The sequence below is a fragment of the Schistocerca serialis genome, chromosome 9, assembly GCF_023864345.2.
Source record: "Schistocerca serialis cubense isolate TAMUIC-IGC-003099 chromosome 9, iqSchSeri2.2, whole genome shotgun sequence".
In the NCBI taxonomy this organism is placed as follows: Eukaryota; Metazoa; Arthropoda; class Insecta; order Orthoptera; family Acrididae; genus Schistocerca; species Schistocerca serialis.
The window spans coordinates 380,728,536-380,756,238 of record NC_064646.1 but is presented as its reverse complement, the minus strand read 5'-3'; the positions used below and the strand labels follow the sequence as shown (position 1 = coordinate 380,756,238).

The 27,703-nt window shown below is 39.9% G+C and overlaps 2 protein-coding genes across 3 annotated transcripts in view; both read left to right on the top strand.

Annotated features, from left to right (window-relative positions):
- LOC126419006 (histone chaperone ASF1) overlaps positions 1-15,370 on the top strand; it is a 46,420-nt gene extending 31,050 nt beyond the window's left edge. For both annotated transcript variants that reach the window (XM_050086059.1, XM_050086058.1), the window contains exons 4-6: positions 13,914-14,053; positions 14,146-14,290; positions 15,040-15,370. In XM_050086059.1, coding sequence (XP_049942016.1) covers positions 13,914-14,053; positions 14,146-14,290; positions 15,040-15,234 — 480 coding nt within the window. In that variant the 3' untranslated portion in view covers positions 15,235-15,370. The remainder of the gene's footprint in view (positions 1-13,913; positions 14,054-14,145; positions 14,291-15,039) is intronic.
- On the top strand, positions 15,352-16,869 carry LOC126419005 (NADH-cytochrome b5 reductase-like). Its single transcript, XM_050086057.1, has one exon. It carries the CDS (start codon positions 15,352-15,354, stop codon positions 16,315-16,317), a length of 966 nt encoding a protein of 321 aa, XP_049942014.1. The 3' UTR covers positions 16,318-16,869.
- The last annotated feature ends 10,834 nt before the right edge of the window (positions 16,870-27,703 follow it).

The following is a 27,703-nucleotide window of genomic DNA, read 5'->3' as shown; positions in this document are numbered from 1 at the left end:
GTCTCAATACAATCCACCATCGTGGAATCCATTCAGCCATTCGTGCCTTTTATACTATCCTGGTTGAGAATCTACGTGGAAGCTGCCGAACTGCCAGTCATACCAGCATGATGGTCTCCTCAGCAGATACGCATTTTGTTTGTCTGCTGTGCCTGGCCACCCTTCCTATGCCTCATTTTTCAGTGACCCCATTGACTGCCATCCCAGATTTCGCTTTCAGCTGTTGCTCTGGCAGATATAACTTCACAGTACCTGCCACCACCATCACTTTGTGTGGTGTCCGGTATCCATCTTGAAGTTCATCCGCTTCCTAAGGAAACTACTCTAGATATGATAGATTGCTGTAAGTTTTGTGACCTTTGCATGTTACTTAGCAATAGCTCCTTAGTGTGCACTAATGGTGCTACAACTGACCATGGTGTTTGGTGGGCTTTTGTCATTGGCACAATCCATTTTCTGTATCTGCTTCCAGAACACTGCTCTATTTACAGCAGAGCTCTTGACCTTCTGTCTGGCCATCCAGTAAACAGGTGACACAGGCCTTTTAACTGCGTCATATGCTCTGATTATCTGTGCCCTTCAGAGTACGCAGTCCATCCCTTAGTGCAATGGGTCCATGAAAGCTTCCATTTGTTCGCTGTTGAGGGAACTGCTGTGATGTTCGTTAGTTCCTAGTCAAATCAGTCTGATTGCAAATGAGGCTGCTGACACTGCTGCCAAGACTGCAGTCTTCCTACCTTGTCCAGCTAGCTCTTCCATTCGTTCGGATAATCTGTGTTGCTATCTGTTGGCAGATGGTGTCAGTTTGGCATCACCTCTGTTTTTCTCGTCAAGGGAACAAGCTCCAAGGAATTAAACGTCTCTGAGCAGGTTGGCTGATCACCTGTTGGCCCTCTCATTTTAACTAGATTGTGTATTGGGTGCCGTCTTATTAGCCATCGTCATTTAAGTGGTGATCCCCCACCACTTAGCGCCTATTGTCAACCTTTGGCAGTTTGCCGTTTCCTGGCCGAATGAACTTTTTTTTTTTTTACATTTTAGTGCATTTGTCGTCAGTTATCAGCCATTTCAGTGAATGACACTTGGGCTGTCAATCACATTTTACTTTTTATCCCTCTAGCAATATGGCGAAGGACATTTAATCTTTGGTTTGGGACCTCTGCTGTCTCTACAATGTATTTTGTGGACCTTTCTCCCAGAGGAGTCCTTGTTTTTAGCTCTTTTTCTTTTATAAATCGGGCTTAACATGTAGTTGTTTTAGTGTTAGTGTTCCAAGATTCATGGGTGCTAATGACCTTACTTGTTTTCGTTTTCTGAAACAAAACCAACAAAAGAAACCATTAATTGCTACTGATATACTGTATAACTTTTCCCATTTGGGAATTGCTGGCACTTCCAGAGTGGGCTGAACTAAGTGGAGTCACTTACCACGCGCCCACAGTTTACCTCCAAGGTGGGTGTGAATATGTCTGATGGAAACGGACTGATCATGTTAAAGTTCGGAACACTAACTTGCTGAAATATGTTGCTTGACTTGGTTGAATTATCTGAAGTTCCAAAAGCTCAAAGGTGACCTACTTCTGTCACAGAGAGTGCAAATTTAAGCCTGTGGGTCTCTTCATATACTGGCAGGGCTCAGGCTGGAGAGATACTTTTGATGGCCCTCATCTTGTAAAAAGTATCAGCCATTGTTAGTGGAGACAATGAAATCAGTATTGTTAAATGCATATTATCAGCATGTTACACTTGGGACAGGCTCTTCTTTGTGGTAGACAGTTGATAACAGCTCCTCTAAAACCTGTAAATAATTACTCACTCAATAAGCTGAATAAGCTCTTGTGTATAAATATGAGCTAAGTGAAGTTATTTTTGTCCACTCATATGAGAAGATGGTTATGAAATGCTGGGGAGGAATAAAAAATCTGGAAACTGAAGAGCAAGCAGCACTTGGGATTGGAAACTTATATTTCCTGGAAAAATGTTAGTTACGATACAGGGTGACTTAAGAATAAATTTCCTTCCAGTCGTGTACACAATTAACAGAAATTTACATAGAATGTGCTGATATGCATTTCTTTTACCACATTGTTAGTAACTTGTCTTTAATCCCAGTAGTGTTAATGCACTTTGTGGAAAATATACTACTCTGCCTCCAGTGATTCATAAGATACGCTGCAGAAGTGGCAATGCTGTGGAGTGACTAATCACTTGCTTGTTCTATAGTTTGCAGAATTATGAAGAAGGGAAGTAAATGACAACACTCTGGTGGCCTACCTTACTTTAGCTCTTTACCCTCTCTTCCAACCTGTTACATCACCAGAACACAATCCCTTAATACAGTTCTATTGAATTTAGAGGTAATGCACAAACTTAATATTTGTCATTAAGCAACTTCATAGAACAAACATTAATTTTATACTGGTGAAATACTATTTTTATGATTGTCGGATTTGTGACTACATGATTCTTTTCACCAAATTTTCCTTCCTTGACAGTGCTGTTTGTGAAATATTAGACTAGAGCTAGTGATTTTTGCCACCAGAGTACCAGATTTAACTTCTTGATTCTTTTCATGATGCACGGAAAAACATTGTCAATAGTGACATGGAACACAAGATGAGAGAGATAGTAATGTAAGTGTTAAAATAGCAAAAAATTGTTAAATTCATAAACTCCAATATTTATTTATTGTATGACCAAAACGCCACAAAGATTGGCTGCATTGTTACTTGAAAAAATTGTCTGTATGGTAGGCCTGACTCAGCCTGTGTTTTCATCTGTATCTACACACTTACACCCTTCTGCAACCACGCATGTGTACAAAGTGCAATCAGCAATTCATTGGACTTTCTAGTGCTTGCATGTTTATGGCTTAGAAGAGCATGCAAGCCATTTACAACCTTATCAGAGAAGCAACCTGAAGTCTGTGTAACAAATTTAAAAGTCAGTATAAGGTTGTAGCAATCTACCATCCTTGTTATTTAAAAGTTCTAGAGTGATTTTGGAGAAGACTAATTTCTTAAATGTTTACTTTTCCGTGAATACTGTGAGTTTAAATATAAACTATGGCCAAAACAGGGACACCGCTGGATGTTGACTACTTCTGCGGCACCCACTTACAGCCAAACTTTCGATTTTGATGCAGAAGTCTCTGTGATCCTGAGAGCACTGGGAGTAGACTATTAGAGAAAGAAGGAACTTTTGCACTCAAAATCCCAAAGTGTGTTACATAATACCTGTCATATCTGCCCAGCAGATAGAACTGTTAAGTATATTAAGATACACATTTCCATTTAAGACTAGAAATGAACTTCACTGTGGGTAAAGATATATATGTCAAAAGGTAAAGGAGCATGTCAAAAGATCTAATAGGGAGAATATGCCATGCTTCTGCATGTGGTCAATTTGGTTTAGAGGAAGGTAATTGGATTAGATGCATAACAAATTAATGGTGGTCAAGCTGTGTGACCATAGTGGAAATTGTATTATAGACTGTATTGTCCATTTAACGTAATCATTGTGATACACCTTACAGAACATTATTATTTGTGAATCAGATGATGTACATGTGAGGCATTTACGACATTATACTGTGGTACACTGTTTACCATTGAACTCAGTTTTGGAAAAATCGTGAGGGGCGGTTAATTTTAAATTGATGATAACTATCTATCCATGGCCAGTCATTTGGTTCCCAATTAGTTGGCAAAGCATATTGCCGTAGATTTTAAACAATCCTATAAAGGATGAGTGGTAAGTAAATGTCACAAAATCTATATTAAAAAAAGTGGAAGAAATTAACATTTGTTGAATAGTAATGCAAGATAAAGGAGAATTTAATGCTCAGTATATTTTGCCATTAATGGCTTTAACAAAATGATTGACTGTAATGCGAAAGCAATGGAAGGCTGCTCATAAAAATGTTTCGTTTTGAGGGGAGTTCATCTCTAACAGTTTCAAAGCCCAGCCTCTTTATTAGTACTAATCTGGAATTTGAGAGTCCATCTTCTGGTAACATGTTGGTAACGTGAGCCATACTTTGGTTTGATGTGTAGAGAGTTGCACCATCTTGTTGGAATACAGTATAAAATTTCTCTAAATCTGTTAATTATGCATAGAAAGTGTCAAAGATCTCAAGATATCTTACACTGTTCAAAGTGGCCAGTAACGTGTGAGCTGGACAATGCACACAAAATGCTTACCTTCTTTGAGTGGAGAAGCTGTTAATGCAAAATACATGGTGTCTTGAGACAAGTCTCCGCAATTCTGCACATTGGCATTTACATAACCTGGCAATTGAAACCAGCAACCCCCCCCCCCCCCCCCCCCTGCCACAGGGGGGTTCTCGCTGCTCTTTGGTGGGTTCGTCCTTGGCTACCAGGTGGCCCCAGCCTTTGCAGCATCTTCTCACTTCCCTGCTGCAAGTCTGTCTCTTGTTATTCTTTTTCCTCTCCCTTCGGGAACATGTCTGGGATGTTGTTGGAAATTTTTTTTTTTCCATTCCCCTTCTCCTAGCCTTCTTCCACTTCGGTGTTTGAGGTTAACACTTTTTCTTCCTCCCTCTGCTCCTGAAGGCCAGCCCACGCATCTGATGCTTAACAGTTGACTGGGTAAAGCATAATTCCCAGCCCTGGGTTGATGAGTAAGGTTCACACTCACCCTAGTAAAGGCCAGGCCCATGGAGGGGTGATTGCCTGAGCTGCTACCTTCCTAAATTGCCCATTGGTCCCTGTCAAGTATTCAGGAAGTGTGACCTAAGATGTGTAAGTAGTATCCTCCAGTCACTGTGCCCCTGTAGCAGGAAGTCTTCAGACTCCATTTTTTTCAGTCGTGACTGTAATCCAATGGAACATTCGCACCCTTCGATCCAACAAAGGGGACTTAAGGCTACTCTTAGAATTGCAGCATCTAATTGTACTCTGCCTCCAGGAAACAACATTGCATCCCCACGACCGCTTTGAGCTCATGCATTTGCTCCTGGTCCACTTTGAGCTTCCCCCAAAGACAGCATCCCATTTCGTGGGGGAGACTTGCTGCTCATCTGGGATGATGTTTGTCAACTCATGTGCCTAACTACCTGGCTTAAAGCTGCTGTTTTCTGCATTGTCTTTTCCCACTTCACGTTTTCCCTTTATACCATTTACATCCCCTGTCATTCAGGGTCACCAGGGCAGACTTCCTTCATCTTATTGGGCAACTCCCTCACCATTTTTTGCTTCTCGGTGACTTTTAACGCACACCATCTCCTTCGGCACTCACCAGAACCTGTCGGAGAGGTGCTCTCTCAACTGACCTTGGCAGCTTAACGTCATCTGCATTAACGGGGGAGCATGTGCACTCCTTTCAGACTCAACTCAAACCTGTTCCTATTTGGACCTATTCTTCTGCACTGCCCGGCTTGCCCATAATCTTGAGTGGTCTGTTATCTCTGACACGGACTTGCACAACCATTTCCAGTGTGCTGTCTCATTGCTGACTCCTACCCCACCTACATGCACACCCAAATGGCAGCTTTCTAAAGCCAACTGGAGGCTGTACTCCTCCCTGGCAACCTTCGACGAACATTTCCCCAGTTGTAGTGACCAGATAGACTATCTTATCAAAGCTATCCTTACCACCCCAGAATGTTCCATTCCTCACAATTCCTCTTTACCATGCTGTGTCCCCGTTCCTTGGTGCACTGAGGCATGCCGTGACGCAATTCACACAATTTAGCAGTCACCCTACAATGGCAAACTGCATTTGTTACAAACAGTTGTGTGCACAGTGTCGTCGCATGCTTCAGGATAGCAGAAAAGCTAGCTTTGTTCCACAAAATTTCAGGAGAACTGCCTGATGTTTGAAACTTCCTGCCACAATATTTCGGCTTTGTTTCCTTTACCAGTTCTGTTAACTTCCACACCATCTTTAGTCATGTGGGCCAACCTCTGATGGCCGTCTGGGACCAAGGTCCATTTACCAATTTCAGCATGATGGTAGGGTCCACTACATCATCTGCTACTATCTCCAACATCTTAGGCTGCTATTTTGTGGAGATTTCGTGCTCCACGCACTATCACCCTGTCTTTCTCCATCAGAAATGAGTGGAGGGGGCTCGAGCGATACCTTTCTCTTATCAGAATGATGAGAGCTACAATTCCACCTTTACCATGAGGCAGCTGGATCATGCTCTTGCTTCGTCCTGATCCTCCACCTCAGGACCAGACTGTTCAGATGTGGCAGAACCTTTCTCTTGCGGGCAAGCAGTTTCTGCTTCATTAGTATAATCGCATCTGGGCAGAGGGCACAGTTCCCAGATGCTGGCGTGAAGCCTCTGTCATATCCACACACAAGCCTGGCAAGAACCACAACTTTCCTTCTAGTTATCGCTCCATTTCTCCCACCAACTGTGTTCACAAGAGAATGGAATGTATGACTCGTGCCCATCTATTATGGTGGCTAGAGTCTCACAGTTTATTAACCACTGCACAGAGTGGTTTTTGAGCACTCTGTTCTGCAGTTGACCGTCTTGTCATCTCGTCAATCCATGTCATGAACAGTTCTCTACATAAATACCAGACTGGAGTTGTGTTTTTCGATTTCGAGAAAGCCTAAGAGACCTGGTGCGGGACTGGTATTTTCTGTACTCTCTACACATGGGGTTTGAATCCACATGCCCCATTTCCTCCAGGAATTTTTTAATGGCCAGTTTTCCAAGGAATGTGTGGGTTCTGCCATGTTGCTCACCTTTATCCAGGAAAATGGCGTGCCCCAGTGTCCGTCCTTAGCATCGTCCACTTTGCTATCGCCATTAACTCTATTATGGCCTGTCTCCCATTGGGCATCTCAGCCTACATTTTTGTTTATGACTTTGCCACCTATTAAAGTTCTCCACGGACTTGTCTCCTTGAGCGATGCCCTATGTGGTGTCTTGATTGTCTATACTCGTGGAGCATGTATGAAATTTTGGAGGTGCAATTGGTTTCTTCCACCGTTTTCACATCTTGGGCCTGTTGCTCTTTTTGTTCATTGAAATTACGAAATTTCTGGAGTAAATGCGTGATAGGAAAGTTTCTTGGTCCTCTCGTGCGTCTTACCTGCCCACCTGTTTACGCAGTCCCTGAATGTCCTACGTGTCCTGAGCGGTACTTCCTGGGGAGCGTATCGGACCACTCTCCTCAGATTGTATCAGTCTCTTGTCCGGTCAAAATTAGACTAAGTGTGTGGTTTATTCATCTGCATGTCTGTCACTCTTACATTGTCTCAATACTATCCACCATTGCAGAGTCCGTTTGGCCACTGGTGCCTTCTACAGTAGCCCAGTTTGCGTGTGCGCGCGCGCGCGCACACACTACCACTGTCATACTGCTGTCATTTTCTGCTCAGCAGATATGCATGCCCTTTATTTGCTGTGCGTGGCCATGCATTCTGTATCTCCTTCGTCGATGACTCATTTCACTGCCAGTATGGGGTGTGTCCCACTTCTGTTAGCTCCTGGAGTTCGTTTTCGGCTATTGCTCCTGCAGATCAACTACATGCTACCTGCCACTTGCCGATGGGTGTAAACTCTTCACCACCTTGGATTTGTGTGGTGGCTTGTATTAACCTTTGAGACTGAAGTAGTGTCCTTCAGAACCAAGTTAAGTCCACCACTTTAAGTTTCTCGACCTTCGCACAGAACTTCGTGATAGTACTTTCGTGTACACTGATGGCTCTTGGACTAACCATGGTGACGGGTGTGTTTTTCTCATTGGCAACGAGTTTCAGTATTGGCTTCTGGAGCACTGCTCATTGTTTACAGCCGTGCTCTTTGCCCTGTATCAGGCCACACGGCACATCCGGCGACACAAGCTTTTCAATTGTCCACTGATCCAACACTCTGTGCCCTTCAGAGCCTCTGTGTGCTGACACTTTAATGCAATGGGTCCAGGAATGCCCTTAATGGAGCAACACTTATGTTGTTTATGTGGGTCCCTGGTTACCTTCATCTGAAGCGAAATGAGGTTGCGGATGCTGCTGCCAAGACTGCAGTTCTCATACCTTGACACGCTAGCTCTTCAGTTCCTCTGATCTCTGTATTGCCATCTGTCAGCAGGTGGAGTCAGTTTTGCATCACCACTGGTCTTCCCTTCATGGGAACAAGCTCCAGGGAATGAAGCCTCTGCCACCATATTGGCTGACCACCTCTCGGCCCTCTTCCCACAAGATCATCATTTTAGCTAGGTTGCGTATTGGGCACTGTCTTTTTAGCCATTGCCACTTGTTAGTGATCCCCAACCCCGTTGTACTCACTTCCCTCAGCCTCTGATGGTTCACCATTTCCTGATGGGAATTTTTTTTTTTTTAAAAAAAATCACTTACATTCTCATTTGTTTGCCGTCTGAGTTATCGGTTGTTTTAACAAATGACACGCGGGCTATCAATCACATTTTATGTTTTATCTGTTGTAGCAATATGGTGAAGGACATTTAATCTTTATTTCAGGACCTCCAATGTCTCTATGGTTTATTTTATGGAGCTTTCTCCAAGTCCCTGTTTTTAGCCCTCTCTCCTTTTGTCCCTTGGGCTTCACAAGTAGTCGTTTTTAACTCCTTTTAAGTCTTCATGTTGTGTGTGGGACAGTGGGTTAATAATATAGGAAATATTAGAATATTGTTCGCCATCTTTTACGACAGCCTGAAAACTACTACTTTGGTCAGCCAGAAAGCGATGAACATGCTAACCATAGTTTCCAGTCTGCAAATCCATATTCTTGTCCAGCGCACTGAAAGAAATATTTCTATTCTCCGTTTACTCAGCGGGATCAGGGACTATGATTATAAATGAAGATTTTGAGTTTTAATTGATACATTTGGTCAGCTTTCACACGCACAACATAGTAGTATTTGTGACAATAAGACTAAATAAATGTGTGTATCCTAAACAGCACTAGGAACAGTTAAGAGGTGACCTTTAAGGTAAGTTGCCATTAAATGGGGTTTTCCTCTGACTTTTAATAATCAAAATAATTGCTCACCATAAAAGTGGAAAATAATCATCACCGCTTGCCACATGGATTTGTTAACATTATGAGCAGCACACAAACAGTTACTTTAGCAAAATCTAAGCGATCGAGGATGGTGTATTTGCACCAAAAACATGAGTTTAGTGCAGTATGAGTGTGATGTCGGCTGAGACAGCGCCTAAGCCGGCGTTTGACTGATGACCGTATGGTAGCTGGGTGCAAAGTAAAGTGAAGTCACTGCCTCTCCAGCTGTATTAATATACGGGCGCAGCAGACAGCTGACGGAAACGCCTGCCGTCGTCCGCTCTGTACCCAAGTAGCAGTATGTAAATGACCACTTCCTCGGACACACATTATTTTATGACACTGTTGTGTACCCCCCATGAACCATGGACCTTGCCGTTGGTGGGGAGGCTTGCGCGCCTCAGCGATACAGATGGCCGTACCGTAGGTGCAACCACAACGGAGGGGTATCTGTTGAGAGGCCAGACAAACATGTGGTTCCTGAAGAGGGGCAGCAGCCTTTTCAGTAGTTGCAGAGACAACAGTCTGGATTATGGACTGATCTGGCCTTGTAACATTAACCAAAACGGCCTTGCTGTGCTGGTACTGCGAACGGCTGAAAGCAAGGGGAAACTACAGCCGTAATTTTTCCCGAGGACATGCAGCTTTACTGTATGATTAAATGATGATGGTGTCCTCTTGGGTAAAATATTCCGGAGGTAAAATAGTCCCCCATTCGGATCTCCGGGCGGGGACTACTCAAGAGGACGTCGTTATCAGGAGAAAGAAAACTGGCATTCTACGGATCGGAGCGTGGAATGTCAGATCCCTTAATCGGGCAGGTAGGTTAGAAAATTTAAAAAGGGAAATGGATAGGTTAAAGTTAGATATAGTGGGAATTAGTGAAGTTCGGTGGCAGGAGGAACAAGACTTTTGGTCGGGTGATTACAGGGTTATAAATACAAAATCAAATAGGGGTAATGCAGGAGTAGGTTTAATAATGAATAAAAATATTGGAGTGCGGGTTAGCTACTACAAACAGCATAGTGAACGCATTATTGTGGCCAAGATAGACACAAAGCCCATGCCTACTACAGTAGTAAAAGTTTATATGCCAACTAGCTCTGCAGATGATGAAGAAATTGATGAAATGTATGACGAGATAAAAGAAATTATTCAGGTAGTGAAGGGAGACGAAAATTTAATAGTCATGGGTGACTGGAATTCGTCAGTAGGGAAAGGGAGAGAAGGAAACATAGTAGGTGAATATGGATTGGGGGGAAGAAATGAAAGAGGAAGCCGCCTTGTAGAATTTTGCACAGAGCATAACTTAATCATAGCTAACACTTGGTTCAAGAATCATGAAAGAAGGTTGTATACCTGGAAGAATCCTGGAGATACTAAAAGGTATCAGATAGATTACATAATGGTAAGACAGAGATTTAGGAACCAGGTTTTAAATTGTAAGACATTTCCAGGGGCAGATGTGGATTCTGACCACAATCTATTGGTTATGAACTGCAGATTGAAACTGAAGAAACTGCAAAACGGCGGGAATTTAAGGAGATGGGACCTGGATAAACTGAAAGAACCAGAGGTTGTACAGAGTTTCAGGGAGAGCATAAGGGAACAATTGACAGGAATGGGGGAAAGAAATACAGTAGAAGAAGAATGGGTAGCTCTGAGGGATGTAGTAGTTAAGGCAGCAGAGGATCAAGTAGGTAAAAAGACGAGGGCTAATAGAAATCCTTGGGTAACAGATTAAATATTGAATTTAATTGATGAAAGGAGAAAATATAAAAATGCAGTAAATGAAGCAGGCAAAAAGAAATACAAACGTCTCAAAAAGGAGATAGACAGGAAGTATAAAATGGCTAAGTAGGGATGGCTAGAGGACAAATGTAAGGATGTAGAGGCTTGTCTCACTAGGGGTAAGATAGATACTGCCTACAGGAAAATTAAAGAGACCTTCGGAGAGAAGAGAACCACTTGTATGAATATCAAGAGCTCAGATGGCAACCCAGTTCTAAGCAAAGAAGGGAAGGCAGAAAGGTGGAAGGAGTATATAGAGAGTTTATACAAGGGCGATGTACTTGAGGACAATATTGTGGAAATGGAAGAGGATGTAGATGAAGATGAAATGGGAGATAAGATGCTGCGCGAAGAGTTTGACGGAGCACTGAAAGACCTGAGTCGAAACAAGGCCCTGGGAGTAGACAACATTCCATTAGAACTACTGACAACCTTGGGAGAGCCAGTCCTGAAAAAACTCTACCATCTGGTGAGCAAGATGTATGAGACAGGTGAAATACCCTCAGACTTCAAGAAGAATATAATAATTCCAATCCCAAAGAAAGCTGGTGTTGACAGAGGTGAAAATTACCAAACTATCAGTTTAATAAGTCACAGCTGCAAAATATTAACAAGAATTCTTTACTGACGAATGGAAAAACTGGTAGAAGCGGACCTTTGGGAAGATCAGTTTGGATTCCGTAGAAATGTTGGAACACGTGAGGCAATACTAACCTTATGACTTATCTTAGAAGAAAGATTAAGAAAAGGCAAACCTACGTTTCTAGCATTTGTAGACTTGGAGAAAGCTTTTGACAACGTTAACTGGAATACTCTCTTTCAAATTCTGAAGGTGGCAGGGGTAAAATACAGGGAGCGAAAGGCTATTTACAATTTGTACAGAAACCAGATGGCAGTTATAAGAGTCGAGGGACATGAAAGGGAAGCAGTGGTTGGGAAAGGAGTGAGACAGGGTTGTAGCCTCTCCCTGATGTTATTCAATCTGTATATTGAGCAAGCAGTAAAAGAAACAAAAGAAAATTTCGGAGTAGGTATTAAAATTCATGGAGAAGAAATAAAAACTTTGAGGTTCGCCGATGACATTGTAATTCTGTCAGAGACAGCAAAGGACTTGGAAGAGCAGTTGAACGGAATGGACAGTGTCTTGAAAGGAGGATATAAGATGAACATCAACAAAATCAAAACGAGGATAATGGAATGTAGTCAAATTAAATCGGGTGATGCTGAGGGGATTAGATTAGGAAATGAGACACTTAAAGTAGTGAAGGGGTTTTGCTATTTAGGGAGTAAAATAACTGATGATGATCGAAGTAGAGAGGATATAAAATGTAGACTGGCAATGGCAAGGAAATCGTTTCTGAAGAAGAGAAATTTGTTAACATTGAGTATAGATTGAAGTGTCAGGAAGTCGTTTCTGAAAGTATTTGTATGGAGTGTAGCCATGTATGGAAGTGAAACATGGACGATAACCAGTTTGGACAAGAAGAGAATAGAAGCTTTCGAAATGTGGTGCTACAGAAGAATGCTGAAGATAAGGTGGGTAGATCACGTAACTAATGGGGAGGTATTGAATAGGATTGGGGAGAAGAGAAGTTTTTGGCACAACTTGACTAGAAGAAGGGATCGGTTGGTAGGACATGTTCTGAGGCATCAGGGGATCACAAATTTAGCATTGGAGGGCAGCGTGGAGGGTAAAAATCGTAGAGGGGACCAAGAGATCAATACACTAAGCAGATTCAGAAGGATGTAGGTTGCAGTAAGTACTGGGAGATGAAGAAGCTTGCACAGGATAGAGTAGCATGGAGAGCTGCATCAAACCAGTCTCAGGACTGAAGACCACAACAACAACAACAACAACTGTTGTGTATTAATTTAAAATCTTTGCAATTTTTGTATGAATGGAATTAAGTTGGTTATAATCACAGAAAAAGATTTAGCTCGACTGCATTTAAACTTTGCCATCTAGAATTTTTAGAACGGAACTGACAGTAGAATGTGACCTCTGAACTACAACTTTAAGAGACTTTGTATTAAGTGTTATTTACGTAAGTCTTGAAACTTGGTATAGCTTTATTTAATGGATGTCATGTGGTGCTGTAATCAAAACTTTTTATCATTAATATAAATAATACTTAATCCACTACAAATAAGGCAATTTTTGTTCCAAATTCAGTGTTCAGTAAATTACTCAAACTATTAGAGATATCTTAATGAGGTCAGGTACTTCAGGTTTTCATATCGAACTAAGGCTTCATACAAATTTTTGACTTCTAGCTTTATCATTTAGCGCCATTTATTTTTCGTGAATACATGAATTCTGGCTAAAATTTTGTTCCGATCAAGCTGAAACGACTAGTTATTTCCCCAAAAATAAAAACAACAAATGAAACAAGGTCTCATCTGACCTTAAGTAAACCAAGGGGTCCAAGTAACAGTTGGCAAATGATGTTAACAGCCATTTACAATAATGTACTCTCTTTGCCTGATCGTCAAATTTTAGTTCTTGCACAACACTCGCACAATAGGCTTTTAGGCTTTTAATTTCATATCTTTTCCTCTGCGCATTCTGAATGGATGTTACAACCCTCCTTTTCTCATACATATCATGAATAGTGTTGATCATGGGGAGTTTCCTACCAAGATATTTCGCATGAAACATTCCTTGATGATGCCTATCTTTATATAACACTCCACAATATCAGTTTTCTATTCTAATGCAAAGTGCCCCATTTCTATAACAACTCAACAGCACAAGCTTCACACAATTGATGCACGAACACACAGCTACATTTATTTTTCCGAGAAAATGCAGTGTAGCCAACTTTTGATATAGTGTTGCCACTTCACAATCCATTTGAGTAGAGATGATTAACTAGTACTTGAAGTGTACTGGTTTTATGCGGGATGCCCTGTGTAATACGATTTTGTAATTCTAAAGAATAGCTATTTAAAATTCTGAAAAATGTTTTGTTGCTCTACAGCCACTAGTTCCTACTGTTAATGTAATGCCAAACTGCACTAGTCTATACTCACTTTTTGACATAGATGCTGAAGAAATGAACTCTGTGATATTGATGTTAATACTGCTTTGAAATAATATGAACTTTTTGTCCAGGTACTAGATACTGTGTATGTGGGACCTGTGCCAGAGGGACGGCATATGTTTGTATTCCAAGCAGAACCTCCAGATCCAAAAAAAATACCAGTTGCAGATGTTGTTGGTGTCACTGTTGTGTTGCTCACATGTTCATATAGGTGAGGAATTACTAAGTAGTTCCCATCTTTTAACATTATTTGTTGTCGATTGTAAATTGTTGGAATTACTTCAGTGACATATTTATGTTTAGGGGCCAGGAATTCATCCGTGTTGGTTACTACGTAAATAATGATTACACGGACCCTGAGCTGCAGGCCCAGCCACCAGCAACACCACAGTTCGACAAACTGCAACGCAATATTCTCGCAACAAATCCTAGAGTAACTCGTTTCAAGGTAGTTTTCTTCCCCCTACCTCACTTTAAAACTTGTTTACAGTAGTTTATTGTTTCATTTTAACTTCATGCTTTTTGAAGTTTGTAAATATTGTATAAAGCTGTTAGTGTAAACAAATTTGCATCATAATTGAAAACAAAAAGGAGGATGGTAAGTGGCTTTGAAAGGGTTTTGTTAGCCAATAATATTCATTACTTTGGTGCTTCAATTGCAATTTCGTAGATACTTCAAAAATTTATAGAGGACATACTACATTTCAGTGACTTACTTTTTGCTGTTTCTTGTTACTTTGTTCCACCTTATTTAGTTTAACAGTAATTCTATTTTGTAATTCTGATGCCTGAAAAGGTAATGTAGGTCGTAGATTGAATCAGGACAATTGCAGAACTTTCTGGTAGTTTAAGTTGATATCAGTAGTTCTTAATATTGTAACAGTGTCTCCTATAGTAATTTAAAAAATTCTATTGTTCCATTAGCAAAAGGAAAAAACAGATACTACTCACTGTAAAGATGACAAGTTGAGTTGCAGACAGGCACTACAAAATGACATGCATTTAGCTTTGGCCAAAGCCTTCATCGGAAAAGGAAACCCACACATTCATTCACACAAGCAACCACACCTGATGCACACACGACTACCATCTCCAGCAGCTGAGATTGCTGATCCACCTTTACAATGAGTAGCAATCAGTCCTTTTCCTTTAATAATTGATATTCCAATCTGTAGTTCCCACTGTTTTGTTCCATAGGTTGACTGGGATGACAACCCCAGTAGAGCAACAAGTAATGGAGGTGGTGAGAATGGTACTGCTGTGATGGAAAGTGGAAGTACTACAAATGGCATGCGCTCATCCCTTGAGGCAACTATGACAGCAAATAGTTTGGATGGTGGACCTATAAGGGCTAGTATATTAGCTTCTGGAGAGACAAGCATGGAGATGTAGTTGTTTATTTGTGAAACATTGTTAAAAGTGCTGCAAAGAAAGTGGTTAAGACATTCAATTGCACATTTTGCAAGCAAGACTGCAGTAATAAAACATTATTTAAGGCAAGCTGACAAGATGGATCAATACAGTGGTGAGCAAGAAGTTAATAATAGTTCTGTGCATCCAAAGATACATGTGCCGTGTCCCTCTCTGGCTCTTCCACCCAAACCGGAAGAACCACGAGTGGAAGACTGTTGTGGGCAAGGTTGTCAACCTTGCATATTTGACATTTATCAGCAGCAAATGAGGGCCTGGGAAGCAGAATGCAGAAGACTGGAAGCTACAAAATACAACACTGATACAGCTGAAATCATTTCTCCATTGCGGTGGTCTCCATTTCGTTGTGTTTCTGTAGAACATGAGGCCGTCAATGTTAATGTGTACTGCTTTGAATCGACAGAATGTGACAGGAGTATAAATTTTTCTCCATGGCATTACTTGGTAGCTCAAAGTAATTTAAATGTTTCCATATCCAGAGCTTACACCCCTCTCCCTGGCAAAACTCAAAGTCAATTCAATGTTCTTGTGAAACTCTATGAGGGTGGCCTGATGTCAGAGTTTTGGAAAAAGGTTTATTGTGATGAAGTGGTGCTATGGAAAGGACCATATGAGACTGGCTTCCACTATAATCCCAATAGCTACAGCCATATAGTGATGTTTTGTGCTGGAACAGGGCTAGCACCATGTTTCGCATTGGCTCATTATGTTACATCCAATGAATTAGATGAGACTTTTGTTAGGATTATTTTTTCGTGCAGGACTAGAAATAACATTTTGCTCAGACAACCCCTTCGAAAGCTCAGAGAGAACTGGAATTTTACCTCAAAAACTGTATTAACACAAGATGATGATACATGTTTGGAGAAATGGTATGGCGAGGATCTTTCATCGGGAAGGATCACTTCAGAAGTTGTTTCCAGTGAACTTGCAGGGAAGAGTTCTGTTTTTGTTATGATTTGTGGTACACAGTCATTCAACAAAGACATTTGTGGTTATGTAAGGAAATGTGGTGTGAGAGAAGAAGACACCTTGGTTCTATGATTTAAGTGTTCAGCTATTGCGTAAACAAAAAAGTGATGAGTAACGTTAGAGTTGGATTAGTGAGAGAGATTTTACAGGGTGTGATATTTAAACAGAAAAATACTCATATCATGCAACTTTTTAACACATTGTGAACCATAAATATTAGTGTGATTGGTGATGTTTACTCTCTGTTCTATGTTATTTTATTTGCTCTGTTTGTTTGAAAGTAAATTTGTACTGAAAAACAAGGTAGTAACATATGTGAAACATGTGCCTATTATCAGTGAAGCCTTGTTCGTGGTTTTTGTATGTGTACAAAGTTTTATATTTACCATACATTTATACATCAGGTAGAAAATTTGAGAGATTGGTTGTAATTATTCTTTACGTAAAATTTAACATAAATGTGAATGATTGGTTTTGTGGTTAGCTGAAATTGACCTTGTGTGCTGAATGCTGTATATTATTGTAAAGTGCAAGATTGTTTTGGCAACATAAGTATTTTGATCATATTCAGATTAAAAAATATTACAAAATTAAATTGCAAGAAAATAAATTTTTAAAGGTAAATTTTTGTTGCAAATTTTAGTCAATCCACAATTGTTAATAGAGTAATTCATGCACCATGTTACGTAAATCCTATCATGGAGAATCCTCAGGTATGTGGAAAGTGTTTTATGTTAACATGCAGAAGCAAACACTAAAGGCTACCTCCATGAAGTATACAATGAACTGACTGCTACTCTGGTTACATTTATCAGAGGAATTACTATTACTCTACTCTTCCATTACTTGGCTGTTGTTTTTATCCGCTATTTCAAACTAAGCTTTTATGTGACTTAACTGGTTTCAAAGACTTCTCAGCTACCTTTATACCTTGTATATCTTAATCTTCTCAGATTCTTCCGATAAGCAGTGCAAAATTTAATTATATGAGGTACAGTGTAAAACATGAGTGGGGCACTTTCAGTATTATGCTTCCTTATTTCATGTCATTGCTTTTAAAGTGATCACCTATAGTGCTCTCCAATATATTCTGCTAGTGTCTTGTAGCTAACATTATTCTTCATGCACTGTGGTATCTCATAACAAACATATGTGGAATTGTCTACTAATCTGCCATATGGTATTTAAATTCCTCCAGGACTGAAGTTTCCCACTCATTGTCCTAAAGGTATGAAAAGAAAGACTAAGCTGTAAGAAGAGGAGATAGTCATTAAGAGTGAAATGTGGGAGGAGGAGGAGGAGGAGGAGTGTTGAAATTTTAGAAGTTAACATTTTAAGGTTTCACCCTTATGACATAGTGGGGACCTGCATTGAGTGGTGTTAATGTAGTCTCGTCTCGGGTTTCCATGTTGTCAGTTTTCACTTGTACATACCAGTCCCTGAAGAATTTTGGCAAGGAATCCTAGATATGTCATTTTATCAGCTCTGAATTCTACCAAGAGAGCTTATTGTTCCAAAACAGATGCCTAAGAGTTTTCACACAGATTTTTGAAATTTTTTAGGTTTGGTTAATCATCAAGTAATGATCAGTCAAAACCATCGATGTCATGTTCATATGTATATGTAACGTGTCATGTGTATTTCAAAGGATAATGCCTTGTTGATATACACATTCACACTGGCAACATCTCACTCCACGGAGGAGATGGCCATGGAGACATGCAACCTCAAATTTGACACTGCTGTTGTGAAATCACCCAATGTAATGGTAGCATTCCTGTCTCCTCCAGCTGTGCAACAAGCCACCATACTTTCGCCTCAAGGGAGAAGTCACCTGCTACACGACTGGCAGGCCTGAAAGAACAGAAGGAATACGCCTGCGAAGACTTCTTATGTCCCTCCAGCCTACAAACATCTGAATCTTCCTCTGCCAACCCGAAAGTCTCTAAAGAGTCAAACCAAGGCAAATGGTCTTCACATTTGCCGACTCGGAGATCCTCTTTGATGTTGTTGTCACGTGATACCCTCGCCCAGCTGACCTTTGTGTCACTGGTGTACACCACCAACCATTTTTCTGCCCTGTATCATGGACCCTCTCTACTACGCTACAAAGTTATTTCCATAAAGACACCATTACGGTCTGGCTAATGGATGTCAAGTACTTTGAAGATATGATCATGTCACTTACCTTGATGCTACTGAATATCTATTGTCCATGTGGCTTCATTGTCTAGGCGATGACTGATTCTATTGCTGCTCTGAATGGAAAAAGGTGTGGGTTTTGACTATCACCAGAGTACTGAAGTGATGAAGCAGGATTCCACAGTTTTTTGTTTAGAAAAAAACACATATTTATTGCCAGAACTTAAAAAATAAAAAACTCTCAACCATAGCCAGAGCACAAGCGGCGAAATAACGTTGCTGACCAAAGATAAGTCATATTGGCAAAGAACTTACAATTACTGTATCGATTATGGATTGCAACACCTACCCTAAAATCGTACAAAGTAAATACTTTACAAAACAACTTTAATTAGTGTATAATATAACAAAATGGGTTCTGTCAGTTCCATTACAATAGCCCCCCAAGAATTTCGTAAGTATGAACATGCGAACAAAATTCTGACACCAGAATAATGGAACTGCCAAGAATGATTTTAAATAAATTAAAATTTTTAATAGGACTGTTTTCTTTGAATTTTGCCAACCTTCTGCCCATAGCAATTGGCATGATATTAGGTTTAACATTGAAATTGTTACACAAAGTAAAGGAAAACATAAAATTGGATCTGTCTGAGTAATACTGCACAGGTAGGGACTAGCCCAGAAAGGATCCTTTAACTAACAATAAATTCAATAAACATTGTAGTACAAATGCGTTAACATATTGGGTGTAAAATGTCTTATTGCAAACTGTTACACTTACACTAAGGATAAACAAAAAAATTAAGTAGTTTTCAAAAGTAAAGCTACAGTCTGTTACAAGGGTTCATATTCACAGTAAAAGTGCAAGGGTAGAGCCATGGTTGTTTGAAAGTTTTAGGTTGATATGTATATATCAAAATTGGAAAAATATTACTGCCTATGCTTTGCAGTGGTGGGAAACAAATATACAGCAATTCATGTTGTTAACTTAAAACGATTCTCCCCCTTGTGTAGTTGGACATTTCAACAACTTAAGTGTGTAGTAATTAAGACTCTGCCTTTAAGACTAAAAAAAATTTAAAAAACCTGTTAATTGTTGCAAGACAGATTTAGTGCTGATTAGTGGTTTACATTTTAAATGTCTCAATAAGTGTGGTGTGAGAATGTTACACAAGCTAAAGTTACACACATTATCAAATATCATTCAAATTGCACACACACACAGAAATATCAGGAACTAACACAATAAGCATGTTACACTTCATTGCAAACACTTCATACAGCAAATACATTTTAAAGAAATAATAAACATTTTCAAGGACAAAACAATATCGAAATCAGTCAGTTTTTATACACTGCATTTCATAACTTCCAGTGAAAAACTTTTGTTACGTCACCTTTTAACTTTCTCAGTTTATACAGTTTTAACGAAACAATATTCCTTAGCCCGAGAACTTTCCTGTTTTTAGGATACACCAACAGGTATGCATTAAGGTGTGAATTCTCCAGTCTCGAATGGACCCGTGTATATATCAAAGAATTTCTTTATTTCAGAACTTAACATTTTTGATTTCTGATATATTACTAAAACATAATCTCCAACTTTAAACTTGCTTGCTTTGATCTTGCAATCATGTCGTCTTTCTCTTGTCTTCCCGTTTTATCATGGTTTCTTTCACTATGGCTTCACGTTCACGCACAGTCATCATTGTGCATGGTGGAAATTCTAAGAGTTCAGTGACAATGTTGTCCGGTTTTAGATGAAACATAATTTCATAAGGTGAAAAATCCTGTGGAAGTACGTTGCTAGCTGTTCATGACATCTTCAAAGTCTAGTACATGGTCGTACCTTGTAGGACGTTTATGACTGCAATACCTATGACCAAATTTCGCTCATGTACCTCTCAACTGGGTTTGACGACGGATTATATACAGATATTTGAACATGTTTGATTCCTGATTTATCAATAAAGGCTTTCTATACTTTTGCCAAAACCTCAAACCATTATCCGACAAAATCGCTTTTGGTTTCCCAATGTTTAAGAAAGTATCTCTCTCTCTCTCTCTCTCTCTCTCTCTCTCTCTCTCTCTCTCTCTCTCTCTCTCTCTCTCTCTCTCTCTCTCTCTCTCCACCTGTGGCTTTTCTGACAGGATATAACTTGATTAGGTCAGAAAATACATCCACTATGACAAAAATGTAGCAGTGGCCACTCCTTCTCCTTGGAAGAGGCCCATAGAAATCAACAGCGACTAAGTCCAGAGGTTGTGCAGGAGTAATGTTTTGCCTTTCGCATAGACATTTTCTGTTACTTAGTTTGACTCATTGACACTTACCACAAGTTCACAATTATCTTCTAACTTTCTTGGCCATATTGTGGAAGTGTATATTTCCTTGTAATTTCTGCATACATTTCTGAATGCCTCGATGACGATAGCTCTCGTTTATACCTAATTTATTAATTTCTTATTTGTATCCAGTTCTGGCTCCTGATTTTTCTCGCACAATGATCTAACAACGGTTTAATCTGTGGCCCCTTTAATATACCTCATTTTAAACTGTTTTTCTTCATTCTGATAAATTTGTTTCCCCTCCTACTGGTAACCTCTGTAGAGCATCTGCAACTATGTTGTCACTACCTTTAATATACTTAATTTCGAAGTTGAATTGTTGTAAATACAATGCTCATCTTCTATCGTGGTAGAGCTTGCATTCCTGTAAATAGCTTAAGGCTTTATGATCGGAGTACGCTATTACCTTATGTCCAAGTAAATAGGTCCTGAATTTTGAAAAATACCACTGTATGACTGATAGCTCTTTCTGTGACTGTATAGTTTTTTTTCCCCTGCTTCAATCACATTCTGCTTGCAAATGAAATTGTAGAATGAACTGTCTCCCCATTGACTTCTTTTTCTTGAAATTATTCATCACATAACCCATAATCACTATTCAGTATGTAAACAGAAAGATAAACTGAAATCTGGTCTGTGTAACAGGTTCTGGTTATTCAATTGTTTATTTTGTCAAAAGCCTCTTGACAATCTTTACTTAAAGTGCATTTAAGATTTGTTTACTCACAATTTTTCTGTAGAATTCAAATGGCCCGTAAAATGATTTCAATTGTTTTCTGTTACGGGGTATAGGAAACTGAACTAGCTTTAATTTTGTCTGGATCTGCCAAAATATGTTTTTCTGTTAAGACATGTCCCAAAAAGTTTAACTCTGGCACTGCAAATTTGGGCTTTTCATGTTTTTGTGCCATTCCTCCTCTTCTAAGTTTATCACACACCTGTCTTAAAAGCCCAACTTGCTCATTCCAATCTTGACCATTTACTAAAATGCCATCTGTGTAAATCACTAATTTGGATACACATTCCTGCCCAAGTACATGGTCTAAAGTTTTAATAAATTCTGCTACTGATAGGTTCAATCCGAAAGGGACTACACAATACTGATAGCAATGACCTTTGTATAGAAAAGCGGTGTATTTCCTAGAGTTGGGTGCCAGGGGTACTTGGTGACAGCCTGAGGTTAAGTCTAAACTTGACATTAATTTTATATCCTTGAACTTGTGCAACAGATCATAAAGGTTTTCAGGGTAGTCTGTTTCCCTGTATAACATCTTGTTTAAAGGCCTACAGTCAAGAACTATTCTCACTCCCCGTATCTCTTTGACACAACCACCACTGGGTTATTATACACATTGATACTCCTTTCAATAATGCCACACACTTCCATCTTGTGTAATTCATTCTCAACCACTGTAAGTTTTACAGTGGGCACACAATATGGTTTTATGAAAAATGGATCATGGCATCTCACTAGCACAGTACATTGGTAACCTCTTAACTATCCCTGAAATGTTGCTAAAAACATCACTGTATGCCCATAACAAAGATTCTAGTTCCTGTTTTTGCCCATCTTTTAGACCACTACCTTCTGAAATCTTAGTGTTTACAAGTGATTTGAAATCTACTTCACTTAAGTCTAGTTCTGGTATGTCTTTGTCAACATATCTTTCTTCCTTTACAAGATTTACAGTATCAAATTTATCGTTATACGAAACTGTATTTGATCTGACATACTTGGTGAAGATACATCCCCCATTTGGTGCTTTTATGATAAGTTTTTGTCCTCCACAGCTAAATCTTGCATCTACACTTCTAATCCATGACATCCCAAGAATACAGTCCTCACTGAGTCCTGGTATGATTAGGCATCCATGTGTAAATGTGACTCCCGCAATTCTAAAATATAGCAAAGTTTGACTTTTAACTCTGTTGCTGTGTTTTCCTGTTGCACCCCCCAATGATTGCCATTTCAATGTAGTCTTTCTTGCACTTAAGCTTTTTGCGTAGTATTTCAGATATTCCTGACACTTGATTCCCTGTGCCTATAAGCCACTTGCCATCCCAGGTACCAACTATTACTGTAATGAATGGACTACGTATGTCATCACCTTTTTCAGACTGAACATATTCACACAACAAATCACTTTCAATTTCACTAAAACAATGACTTCCTGAATTACAGTTACCTATATTACTGTCACCTTTATTACCTACTGTCATTACATTAACATACACATCATTAACACTGTCACTTGCATTGATAATTTCATTAATCCAAACCTTTTCGTGAGTATAAAATTGTTCGTCATTAAGGTACTTATCCTTCAGTTGTTCAACAATAATATGTTTAGTATTTTGCCACCAATCAGGATATAAAATTTGACACATGTTAAGAATCATTTTTCTAAAATTACTATCATTTCCAATTGAATCACTATTTAGCCACATATTATATAGAAATAATTCACTTTTGTTCATTGCAAATGGTAGCCTACTTGCACAGTCTGTTTTACTATTCAGAGAATATTTATCATCTACACGTTTCTTCATAAGATGTTTGATTACAGAACCTATTGGTTGTGACACTGACATTAACATCACTTGAATTGTTAACAACATCCTTGGGTATATCTACAACATGCATATCAGTTTCTCCCACAACACCTAATGCTTCCATTTCCTCTTTCAAGCAAGGAAAATATTTCTCACTATCATCATGTACCATTAAATCTTCATTTTCCCAAATACTACAATCATCAACCTCTCTTTCCTGAAAACTTACAACGTTGCTTTCATGTCCAGGTGTGTTTAATTTGCTCATGAAGTCAGTGCTTCAATTCCTAAATCTTGTAAACGATTAACCTGCTGGTCCTCTGACAAACTAAAAGTTTCTGCCCATTCATAAAATTCAACTAAGTCAATTACTTCCTCTGGCTCTTTATTACAACCAATGTGTTCATTCCTCTTACTTGCATTTTTAGTGTTGGATGAGGAACAAATGTCATTCTTAATGGATAGTGTGTTTACATGGTAGTGCACATTTGTAAGATAACTACTCATTACTTCAGATGTATCTTTTGGTACAGTGTACTCACTGTTATTGGTCCATCTATGATCTAAGTTTTTCGCCCCTACCTTGTGGACCAACAATGGAGTGCATGCTACTTTTTTTTTTTACTTCATGAGTTCTCAGTGTTTTGACTCCTGGTGTCCCTATGTTCATGCCCATTCGTGTTCCTGTTTTCAAACTCCCTGTTATTATTTCTGTTCTAATTGTTCCCAGATTGTCGTCTTGAATGGAAATTATAGTTTCCCCTTGAATGGAAATTATTATTATTCTGACTATTTTGTTCCCTATGATGAAAACTATGGTAGTTAGGCTTACTGTTTTCCTTACTGATAAAATTAGTATTTCCCCAACTATGATCCCCACTTCTCTGTGTGTGATTGAGTTTTGTGGTTTCTCCACTTTATCTATAATTCTATTTTGTCCACGTAGTTCAGAAATTGTTCAATGTTGTCATCAGGTCCATAAACTAGGTCCCATTACTTATCAGTTGGCAATCTTCTTTTTAAAGCATCAATCTGTGGGAGCTCATCAAAGGTTTTACTCAAATGTAGAAGTTTCTTCAAGTAATTTTTACAAAACTGTTTCATAGTCCCTTCTGTTTCCCTACAGCTGTTTTAAGAACTCTCTTTCAAATTCTGCAAAAGACATGTCCACATGAAAATTTTGATTGGTCCATCAGAGATTCACCCTCCAAAAAGTTTTTCAGAAACTTATGTTTCAAACTTTCACTCACATTAGGCAAAAAGTCGTCACTACAACTCTGCAGAAAGTAGACAGGATGCAAACTACACTCATTAGAAAAGTTTATAACTGGAATATTGGATAGCAAGGTACATGTGTCCATAGAAAAAATTTTGTTAGCTACATCATTGCTAAGTATTTCAGACTTGTGGTTTAACTCTGATATTGTACTTTTTACTTCACTAACATTTGTCTTAGTTTCAACCTCATGGAGTTTTACAGTGTTACTGACTGTTTCCACTTTATCATTCACAACAATTACTTTCGAATCTACTCTACTTTCAAGATCTACAGCCATAGATTTTACATTTACACAAATTGTATCTACATGCATGCTCATAAATTAAGGATAATTCCAGATTGTGGTGCCACACAACGTGGCACTATACAAAACTACCACTAATAGCATAGGCACATAGGGAACACACACGACACAGATCTGTAAGTCCACAGTATTGTTAATAAGTTGAGAAAACCGCCCTGAAACACGTGCTACAAAACACCAGTTTCCTGCGCATGTACCCCGACATCAATATGGGATATGATCACCGTGCACATGTACACAGGCCGCACAACAGGTTGGCATACTCTGGATCACGTGGTCGAGCAGCTGCTGGGGTATAGCCTCCCATTCTTGCACCAGTGCCTGTCGGAGTTCCTGAAGTGTCGTAGGGGTTTGAAGGCATGCAGTGATATGCCGACCAAGAGCATCCCAGACGTGCTCAGTGGGGTCTGGAGAACAGGAAGACCACTCCATTCGCCTGATATCTTCTGTTGCAAGGTACTCCTCCACGATGGCAACCCGGTCGGGCCGTGCGTTATCCATCAGGAGGAAGATGGGACCCACTGCACCTCTGAAAAGGGGTCCCTATACACCTGACCTTTTACAGTTTCTCTGTCAAAGACATGCAGGGGTGTACGCGCACCAATCATAATCCCACTCCTCACCATCAAACCACGACCTCCATACAGGTCCCTTTCAAGGACATTAAGGGGTTGGTATCTGGTTCCTGGTTCATGCCAGATGAAGACCAAGCGAAAATCACTGTTCAGACTATACCTGAACTTGTCTGTGAACATAACCTGGGACCACTGTTACAATGAAATGGCGTGTGACGAGGGCCTCCCGTCGGGTAGACCGCTCGTCTGGTGCAAGTCTTTCGATTTGACGCCACTTCGGAGACTTGCGCGTTGATGGGGATGAAATGATGATGATTAGGACAACACAACACCCAGTCCCTGAGCCGAGAAAATCTCCGACCCAGGCGGGAATCGAACACGGGCCCTTAGGATTGACAGTCTGTCGCGTTGACCACTCAGCTACCGGGGGCGGACACTTTTACAATGACCATGTACTGTGTTCTTGACACCTGGCTTTATGGCCTCTCCCGTGACCAGGGGTCAGTGGAATCCACCTTGCAGGTCTCCACGCAAATAAACGAAGTCTGTTCACTCGTCTGTAGATTGCGTGTCTGGAGACAACTGTTCCAGTGGCTGCGGTGAGGCCCCAAGCAAGGCTACCTGCAGTACTCCGTGGCAGTCTGCTGGCATGATGGTGAGGTATTGGTTTTCTTTTGGTGTTGTACACTCTGGACGTCCTGTACTGTAGTGCCTGGACACGTTTCCTGTCTGCTGGAATCGTTGTCATAATCTTGAGATCACACTCTGTGGCACACGGAGGCCTGTGCTACGACCTGCTTTGTTTGACCAGCCTCCAGTCGCCCTTGTATTCTACCCCTCATAATGTGTTCTTTGAGCCATTTTCAACATACAGTCACCATTAGCACATCTGAAAACGTCTGCACACTTACTCGCTGCACCATTCTCTGACATGCACCAACACACGTCGGCGTATGTGGACTGCTGCCAGCACCACTGTGCGACAACTGTAGGTCAAATGCACTGCATTGTCGTACCCTGAGGTGATTTAAACCTGCAAACCGCCCACCAGAGCATTGGTTCACCATGTATCAGCATTATCCTTAATTTATGAGCATGAGTGTATTTGTCTGTTAACATTAACAAAACACTTTGCATTTGTCTGTCTGTGACCAGTTCATTTTTTACTGATTGAATTTTGTTACTCAGACTAGATTTTACTTCTCCCACTTTAGATTCTACCGCCAAAATCTGTGTTTCTGCCCTGCTAAGTTTCTTGTCTATCTTTATATGTCGTTGCAAAGTTTATTGCTCCAAAGTAAGATTGTCAATTTTTTTTATCACTCCCTCGAGAAGTGATACTTTCTGATTTATGACCTGAAAATTGTCTGCGGCCTTCTGATTCATGTTTTGTAACTGTTCCTCATTAGCTTGTAAGCATGCTGCAACTGTTTGATTTAAAGCTAACGATTGTTCCATCATTTGTAACATTGATTTTATGTCCGACAACTCCCATTCTGATGGAGTAAGACTTTGATCCGTTTCTTTGAATGACTCTTCGTCAGCTTTCATCGGCACGTCTAAGTTTCCAGAGAGCAACAAATTTTCACAATCCTGATCGGATTCACCACCACTTCCCTCTTTTACAATGGTCATTTTTGTAAAATTTCACAAACAAAATAATAAAAGAATAAAAAGCATTATGCAAATGTACTTACCTTTGCAGTGGGTCTTCACTCTGTGGTCAGTCCACTTTACTGTTTCGTTTCGTCTCCCTTGACTTCTGTGTATTGCACTTCATTGCACCACGTGGTTATTAGACACAAGACAATTTTTTTAAGGCTCCTGCGACACACAGATTTCATCAATCCGTGTACATATAAATGTCTTATCATGGACCCTCTCTACTATGCTGCAAAGTTATTTCGATAAAGACACCATTACAGTGTGGCTAATGGCTGTAAAGTACTTCGTAGAGATCATAATGTCACATATCTTGATGCTGCTGAGTATCCGTTGTCAAAGTGTCTTCTTTGTCTAGGTGGTGATTGATTCCTTTGCTACTCTGGAGGAAAAAGGGTGCAGGTTTTGACTATCAACAGACTACCGAAATCATGAAGCAAGATTCCACAGTTTTTCGTTTAGAAAAACACATATTTATTCCCAGAACTTGAAACTACTACTCTAGATTGTGGCCAAAACGCATGTGGCTGAAATCCCGTTGCTGACCTAAGATCACAGTCATATTGACAAAGAACTTACAATTTCTGTATC